The sequence below is a fragment of the Mus pahari genome, chromosome 4 (assembly GCF_900095145.1).
Source record: "Mus pahari chromosome 4, PAHARI_EIJ_v1.1, whole genome shotgun sequence".
Taxonomy (NCBI): domain Eukaryota; kingdom Metazoa; phylum Chordata; class Mammalia; order Rodentia; family Muridae; genus Mus; species Mus pahari.
This window is the reverse complement of record NC_034593.1, coordinates 130,286,459-130,295,349: the sequence shown is the minus strand read 5'-3', so window position 1 is coordinate 130,295,349 and position 8,891 is coordinate 130,286,459. Positions and strand designations below refer to the sequence as shown.

General features: G+C 42.6%; 1 protein-coding gene across 1 annotated transcript in view; it reads right to left on the bottom strand.

The window, feature by feature from the left end:
- Gtf2b (general transcription factor IIB) overlaps window positions 1-6,700 on the bottom strand; it is an 18,497-nt gene extending 11,797 nt beyond the window's left edge. The window contains exons 1-2 of the mRNA XM_021196053.2: window positions 6,638-6,700; window positions 157-263 (exon numbers count right to left, since the gene is read on the bottom strand). Coding sequence (XP_021051712.1) covers window positions 157-263; window positions 6,638-6,654 — 124 coding nt within the window. The 5' untranslated portion in view covers window positions 6,655-6,700. The remainder of the gene's footprint in view (window positions 1-156; window positions 264-6,637) is intronic.
- Window positions 6,701-8,891: the final 2,191 nt, after the last annotated feature.

Sequence of the window (8,891 nt, the reverse complement as noted above, 5' to 3'; positions counted from 1 at the left end):
TTTTTTTTTTTTTTTTTTTTTTTTACTTTATCATAACTGTGACTTATGTGTATGGGGTGAGAGCTGTCAAAATGTAGTCATTAAAACTTTCAAAAACTGTACAAAAGCAAAGTACTATACTTTGTTATTTAAATTAAAACCTTAACTGCTACTTACCTACAACTAGGCCACATTCAGGACAGATCATATCGCCAGCTCTGTAGTCCTCAACTAAAATTGCATCTGGATGATTCGGACATGTGACTCTTGGGAGAGCATCCAAACTACATGGAAAACAAAACCAATTTTTATATTTCCCAACTAATACAAAACAAGTCTTTATTGTTTTCTGGCAATAGGCAAGGTACAGATTTTGAAACTCTTGATTAGTATAATAATAACTTACAATACCCCACACCATTCATATATAATTACTTGGTTTGTGCTTTTTATCTCTTGTTAGAAAATAACAGTGTTTTCCTGCTTGCTAGTCCCCTTACTGCAAATTCAGCATGACACACTAAAGCCCACACATGTTTACATGAAAGACAATTAGGTCTAACAGACAGACAGACAGGTGTGGCTGTGCTGACCTTAAGGGCTGATGACTTCACTTAGTTGAGTCCAGAACTGAGGTTAGCCTTTAAAAATTACTTTTGCGGATACATGCCTAAGTCCCAGCACTTTAGGCTGTAGTAGGATTCCTGAGCCCAGGCTTCCAGATCAGCCCAGACAAAAGACACAGATATCTTCACAAGCTAAAAATCAAAATAAAAAACCTGACTAACCATACACAGAAGAAAACTAGACTCCTATCTCTTACCCTGCACAAACATCAACTCAAAATGGATCAAAGACCTTCACATAAGATCTAAACTTTGAGCCGAGCACGGTAGCACATGCCTTTAATCCCAGCACTTGGGAGGCAGAGACAGGTGGACTTATGAGTTCGAGGCCAGCCTGGTCTACAGAGTGAGTTCCAGGACAGCCAGGGCTACACAGAGAAACCCTGTCTCGAAAAACAAAAAAAAAAAAACAAACAAAAAAACAAAAAAAAGATCTGAACTTTGAGACAATAAATGTGACTCAGGTTCAGAGTACTTACTGCTCTTCCAGAAGACCTAGGTTCAGTTCCCAGCACTTGCTCACAATCACTTGTAACTCCAGTTCCATGGTGTGACCTTTTTCTGGCCTCTGAGGTCACCAAGAACACACTCAGACACATAAAATAGTCTTTCAAAAGAGAGAAGTGCAGATCTGATACTTGGAAAGCACTAAGTGAAAACAGGTAAAATCACTTCAAGACATTGATAAAGGAAGGAATTTCTTAAAAGTATTCCGATAGCATAGAATATAATCCCAAGAAATGAAAAGAGTGACTGAGAGAAACTACACTACAGGAGGAACGTCTCTGCCAGTGATACAGGATTACTGTCCAGAATCTCCATGAACTCCAAACACTGAGTACCAAAAGGACAAACCATCCCATCAACAACTGGACTAATGACAGTTCCCTAAAGGTGAAACACAAATGACCAATAAATATTTGAAAACGTATTCCACATCTCTAGCCATGGGGGACGTGAAATGCCAACTGCTCTTTTCTCTCTTCGCAGACAGAATGGCCATCACTTAGGAAACAGCAAACATGATGGCAAATGTGGGGAAGGAGGATTCTTCATACTGCTGATGGGAAGATAAACTGTGATGGCCGCCATGGAAATCACATTAGAGTTTCCTCAAAAAACAAATCATAGGGCTGGAGAGAGCTCAGTGGATAGAGCGCTGCTACCAGGCCTGATGGCTTAAGTTTAGCCACAGTGACTTTTAAAATGTGAGTTTTTTTTGTTTTTTTCCTGTTTTTTGTTTGTTTGTTTGAATGTTGTCTCCAGTTCTCTTAACTCCCTGCCCTCCTCCCAGGTCCCAGCCCAGCCCCTTCAAAAGTTTCTCCCAACTGTTCCTCCTTTAGTCCCCCAAGAGTCTGCTTAAATAGTCCCAATACGCTGCGCACAGCTTTAATCCCAGCACTCAGGAGGCAGAGGCAGGCGGATTTCTGAGTTCAAGGCCAGCCTGATCTACAAAGTGAGTTCCAGAACAGCCAGGGCTATACAGAGAAACTCTGTCTCAAAAAACAAAAAAACAAAAAAATTAAGTCCCAATACTAGCAGCTCCAAACTGTAACAAGTATTCTAGCCTATCTGCTCAGCTCAGCTTCTCTCGGCTCAGCTCTTACCAACTTCCTTCACTTCTCCCTCTTCAAGCCCAATCCTCTTTCTCAGCCTCAGGTGGCTTTTTCATATCCTCTCCTGTTCCCAGAAATCCAAGAGGCAACCAACACTGAAGGTTAAGCAGTTTTAATAGCTATAAATTCTTAAAGGGCCAGTTGACTAGCAACTTGGTGGGGAATGGGGAGATCCTTTACAGGGGTAGGTGCACACGATAACCATAGCACGTGGTGAGGGAGCAAACCAACCCATAAGTCATCCTCTAACCAAGTTGGAGAAAGTGGAATCCCAGGTTGTCCTCATTCACACCTTGGTACATGCCCTCTCCCCCAATAAATACTATATAATTTTTAAAACCAGAACCATCTAAGACTACCCAATTCCTGGGCAGGTACCTGAGGGTTCTAGGTGAACACACCACAGATACTCACACACCCACATTTATGCATAGTAATAATACAGCTTATCAAATGGAATCAGCCTGCCATAAAGAAAATGTGGTGTGGATACACAGCCTGAAGGGCTGAAATCATAGGAAAATAGGTGCAATTGGAAAACAGATTAAGCGAATGAGCCAGAATCACAAAAACAAGGGCAGCATGTTTCTCTCCTTGTAAATTTGTTGTATTCAAGTTTACATGTGTGCACACACATATGCAGACATGTTACATATGAATATAGGACCTGATAAAAAGGTGCCAATAAGAGAGAAGGATGTGATTTTGGAGAGGGAGGAAAGAGAAAGAGAGCAGGCAGAGGGAACACTATTTGGGATAAGTGAACCAGAAAGAAGGTGGAGGCTAGGATAAGTGACTAATAAGGTATAATGATACTACTGTAAGAAATGTAATGAGCTGGGCGTGGAGGCGCATGCCTTTAATCCCAGCACTCAGGAGGCAGAGGCAGGCGGATTTCTGAGTTCAAGGCCAGCCTGGTCTACAAAGTGAGTTCCAGGACAGCCAGGGCTATACAGCGAAACCCTGTCTTGAAAAACTAAAAAAAAGAGAAGGAAATGTAATAATGAAATCCACTATAGCACGTTAATCCAAGAAACTAACTTAAATAGAACAATATAACTTTAAAGCTATCATATTAACTTAAGATTTATGATACTAGTAACATTAATACTTTTTCTTTTCTTTTCGTCTATAGTCCTGTTGGCCTCAAATTCACTATACAGCCCAGGCTGGTATCATCAAAGTAGAAGTAATCCTCTTGCCTCAGCTTCCTGAAGTGGTGAAATCTCAGGGATGTGCCACAAGGCCCAGCTCATGATCTTAAAATCTTAAAATAAGTAACTTTCTTACTTATTTTATCTCGAACAATAAAACAGTTTGACGAAGCTGATTAACTTTAAATGATTTGAGCAAACAAGCTTTTAAAAGTAACAAAGAGCCGGGAGTGGTGGCACACGCCTTTAATCCCAGCACTTGGGAGGCAGAGGCAGGATTTCTGAGTTTGAGGCCAGCCTGGTCTACAGAGTGAGTTCTAGGACAGCCAGGGCTACACAGAGAAACCCTGTCTCGAAAAACCAAAAGTAACAAAGACTCTTAGCAAAATCTTACTAGTTCTCCAAAGGGTGAGTCTTCTTTTAAAATTTACTTACATGATAAAATAAATGGTTACATATTACAGTCATGGAAAGCACACACCTGAAACACAAAACCAATTGTTCTTATAGTTAACTATGCTTCTGCGGTTTCGGATCAAGTTTCTCCTGCTAGCTAGTACAATTCAAAATGTTTTAACAACCACATTGTGTTTTATTCATTTATTTTTAAGGATATATTTATTTTTGTTTTATAGGTGTTTTCCCTGCATGTGTGTAGGTGTTCCCAGGGATACTCTGGAACTACAGTTACCATGTGGGTGCAGGTCTTCTGCAGAAGCAACAAGTGCCCTTCACCATAGGTCTCTCTCCCTAAGTACCAACAACTAAGTCACATGGAAAACTGGTTTTTAAAAAATTCAATAAATAATCACCAGATTTATTTACTTAGTTAAAACATATCCTGGAGTCTTCTAATTGGAAAAATGGGAGAAGACAGAAATTGCTTTATACTTGTTCTGCAAATTAGTTAGAAAAAAATAAATCATAAAAAATACAATTAAGTATTTCATAAAAAATCAAAAAGCTGAAGAAATAAAGGAAAATGTTAGCAAACTAAGAGTGGCTCTCAAAAGCAGGAAATTAACCTAACAGTATGTTAAGGAATAACATAGTTTGGCACTACTAACAAGTCTATCAAGCGAGTTGTGATGGAACATGTTCAGTATTCAGGAAGCAGAACTAGCTAGGCATGCTACCTATTCAAAGCTACCCTAGGGACTATACATAGACTAGAATGAGGCTGTCTCAACAAATAAGACAGATAAGATAGATAGATAATTAAATGGTCGGCCAAGGGTCTGGGAACCACTGTCAGCAGCTCACTATGCACAGGAGTTCCAAGGCAGCTGACACTACAGCCTCAAAGACAAGAGTAGGGGAAGAGGCTGGGAATGGAGCCTAGTGGGGAAATGCTTGCCTAGTATATGTAAGTCCTGGTTTCAATCCCTGGCATTTAAAAGACGGAAACATGAAAAACTTGGCAGTATATGTAAATGATATTGCCTTAGGCATTATTTATTTATCCAAATTATTTAATTATGAATGTTTAGTCTGCATGTATGTCTGTGAAGCATGGATATGACTTAGAGCCCACAGAGACAGAAGAGATACCCTGGGATTGGGTTAAGCGTTGCCATGTGGGTGCTGGAAAAGCACCCAGTGCTCCTAACCATGGAGCCCCCGTCTCCAGCCCCATAGACATTTTGAACGCTCAATGTGCACAACGTCCTAAAAGATAGGCACTGTCTTCATTTTACAGATCACAGTCAAAAAGTTATTTACTTAAGTCAGAATAAGGAGTGGGCATCAATCTGGACAAGTTCTCTTCGAGTACACCAATCAGTGCCCATGCTTAGTGACCACATACTGCCCTCAAGGACAAACTCTCAGGCAACAATCTATTCTCTGGCAACTTCTCCTTTTCACACTGATGTAAAAACTTGACAGTAACAGAAATGACAGACTTGAGGGCTGGGCCTATCTGCAATCCCACAGTTTTCAAGGTAGAGACAGAAGACTCTAGACCAGTAACTCAAAAACAAACACTGGCTGTCCAGAAAAGAAATTAAATTCAAGGGATTTTTTTAAGTGAAGAAAAGTTTAAAAATTGTAACCAGTGATTTTACTATGTGTACTATTTAAACAGTACAACTTGTGTTTCAAGAATAAAGGAGTTCCTTCTCCATAAGATGATAAGCTGTGCCTGCCTACATATGAACACATTCAGCTTCCACATCAGCCATGGGAAATTTCAATAGTATTTGGGGAAGCTGAAGGTTCCTATGTCGCTACAAGGAACAAAACCACACCCAGATGGAATGATTAAATCATAATTAATCTAATTAAATCGTAAAATCAGTAAACAAGAGTGCCCATGGCTTCCAAGCAAAGTGTTCAAGATGCTTCTGTGCCCACCTCCCACTTTTTATAATAAACAGCAGACTTGGAGGTTCCCAGAACGGGCTGAAGTTTCTGTTAATAATGGCTTCCCGTGGTGACGTTTATCAATTCCACACATAGTAACCACCTCAGAAAAAAAAGTGCCAAAAGAGCAGAACTTAATTTGATACTTTCGGTTCATTCTGTGTTAACTCGAGACCAGTGGACTGATCATCAGAATAGGTATACTAGGCGCGCGAAAGGTCAACACGCTGGCATGACTCAGTTTACACATATGCCAGTATACTAATATCTACCTCATAGTGGTTACAAGAGATATAATTAGGGTCTGCAAAGCATTTTGCAGGTCACAAGATTAAAGGCTGTCTCTGCGGTCACAACACGCATTTCCTGTAGATATTAAGCAAATTACGTTTTAAAAATACATTTAAAATGATTTCCAGCATATGTAATTAATTCTCTGCAGACAGCATCTCCTTCGGAGTAGGCAATGATACTACTTTTCGGGGTGGGGACAGGGGGTCTTTTAGGAGAATGAATCAAGTCTCCGTATGTGCTTTCGTTTCCACTTCTGGGGGCCACTGGGCTAGCGACCCTTCCCAGACAACCAATGCTGACGTTTCTCAACTTTGCGGTTGTCAGATCGACAAGGACCTGGGACGTCGCTTTCCCAGCCTTTCGGGAAGGGGGTTTCAGCCCCCTCCGACCGGATGGGCCGTAAGGGAGAAAATACACAGAAAACATCAACATGACACAAAGACGGTTGAAGGGTCCGGAGGCGGAGACCGGGGCCGTGCGGATCCGCAGGGTCAAACCCGGGCGGTGATGACTCAGGTGGGTAAGGGACACCCGCGGCGGCCTTCTGGAGGAGTCTCGGCCCCGCGACACCCCGATCCACTCGCTCCGAGGCCGTTGCACTCACCGGCTGGTCGACGCCATCTTCGCGGCTCCGCCAACAGCTCGGACCGAAGCAGGAAGCAGCACTGGCTAGTAGATGCCTCGAGCCGGGGTTTTATGCGCGTCGCGCGCGCGCACTCCGCGCGGCTACGGGTCGGGAGGAGGGCCAAAAAGGGCTCGGTCCTTGACGCGGGCTGTGTACTTCCTGGTTGTCTCTGCTGCTGCGTGGCTCCTAGCTGCCGGTTGATGGGCAAAAACTTCAAAGCCTGGCGTGATAGCACACACCTTGGATCTCCGGAGGCAGAGGCTGGGGGATCTCTGTGAGTTTAGGGGAAGCCTGGTCTACACCGGGAGCTCCAGAACAGCCAGGAGGAGGGAGAGAGAGAGGGAGGGAGGGAGGGAGGGAGGGAGGGAGGGAGGGAGACACAGACACAAACACACACAGAGTCTCAAACAAATCAAAACAAAAAAAATCAACCCAAGAAGTCTCAGAATGAGCTGCGACCGACCGAGCTAGCTCTCAAACAGAGCAAATTAAAATGGGAATTGCCTCCTCCTCGGGTGGTACTTTCAAGTATTCCTGCACCAAGAAGGTAGGAAGATCTGGAGTTAGACCGCGTCTCAAACAAAACACCTTTAAACAAACAAACAAAGTAACCAACACACAAGGAAACCAGGTTGGTTGAAAGGGGGAAAGCCTTCACACCAAACCAGTCCTTTATTTCCAAGTCAGTTTTCCCTATCTGATTGAATGCCTCATTTGCCCTGACTAAGGAATTTGGAATAAAAAGAAAAATTAGTTGTTGTCTTCAGGAGCAGGTATCAATTCAAGCTCTGTCATTGACCAACATGATTCAAAGTTCCTACATGTCCTTTATCTCAACAGTGTAGGGATGGAGGGTATCTGGCTCACAAACCCTTCTAGAATTGCAAGAGACAGCAATAAATGTTGTAAGGCAGAGAGCCTGGCCCTGCTATGACCCTTGTTGTTGTCTTTCCCCAATCATCATCGAATATTTGACTGAAAACTGAGTATAGGAAATGTAATAAAACAGCTAACAACTGTACAAGGGCCCAGATGCATTCATCAGCTAAACTCACAAGGCAGGTCTTGGGGGTCACCCCTGTAATTCTAGGAGTTAGGGTGCAGAGGTGGGAGGTCATGAATCCCAAGCCAGCCTGCCCTGCAGAGCGAGACCCTGTCTCAGCCCCTTAAGGTAATAATGCTACTTTCTTGTAAATAAACCATTCCCGACAAAGTCTGAATCAAGGCAGGCCAGGCGGGTGTCTTCCCCAGAAATGAAAACTCAGTAAGCATTTTATTTGTTTAATGGAAATCAACTGCCACTAAGCAGACGTTTGTTGAAGTAGGAATTTCTGGTTTTGTTAGAGACTCAAGTTGTTTCATGTGATGTTTTTCTGGAAACTGTCTTATGTGAGGATGTTTTCCTGAGAACAGGCCTGAGGTGTTTTTCTGTAAACTGTCTAGTGAAAAGGGCATGTGATGTTTTGCTATAGCGGATGCTTGAGAGGACATATGTTTGGAAAGAGAATAAGTAGAACCCAGCAGACAGCAGATAGTGCTCTTGCATTTGGTTCTCCTTGCTTTATTTGCCAATCTTAGCTTGTTGTGACTTCATAGAGAGAAATGCACCAAGGCACTTCTGTTGGTATTCCAGCTGCTTCTTCCTGCTTCTGTGGACTTGTGCTGATAGGTGGAGCCTCATGGTTTCTTCTGGACCTAGCGGCTGCTACGGATCCATGTTTACCATGTATCTGGACTGGTATACTGGACTGCGGTTTCTGATTTGGTATTTTGCTAGTGGACCAGACTGCTGACAATGAAGATTTGAATAGCTCCAAAGAACCATTTCTAAGCATATCTACAACCCCTATGTCCTATTAACCTTTCTTTTCCCCAAACTCTGGTGGGTGGTGGGCTACAACAGAGGTTGAAGTCTTTTTGTTTATTGTTTGTTTTCGAGACAGGGTTTCTCTGTGTAGCCCTGGCTGTCCTGGAACTCACTCTATAGACCAGGCTGGCCTCGAACTCAGAAATCCGACTGCCTCTGCGAGCGCCACTACACCCGACCTCTTTTTTTTTTTTTTTTTTTTTTGAGGTTGAGGTCTTAAAGAACCATAATTAAAGAAGGTTTTGAAAACTCTAAGCCTACCCATTCTTTTCAGGATTGTTTTGTCTTGTTGTTGTTTTTTGTTTGTTTGTTTGTTTTTTGGTTTTTTTGGTTTTTCGAGACAGGGTTTCTCTGTGTAGCCCTGGC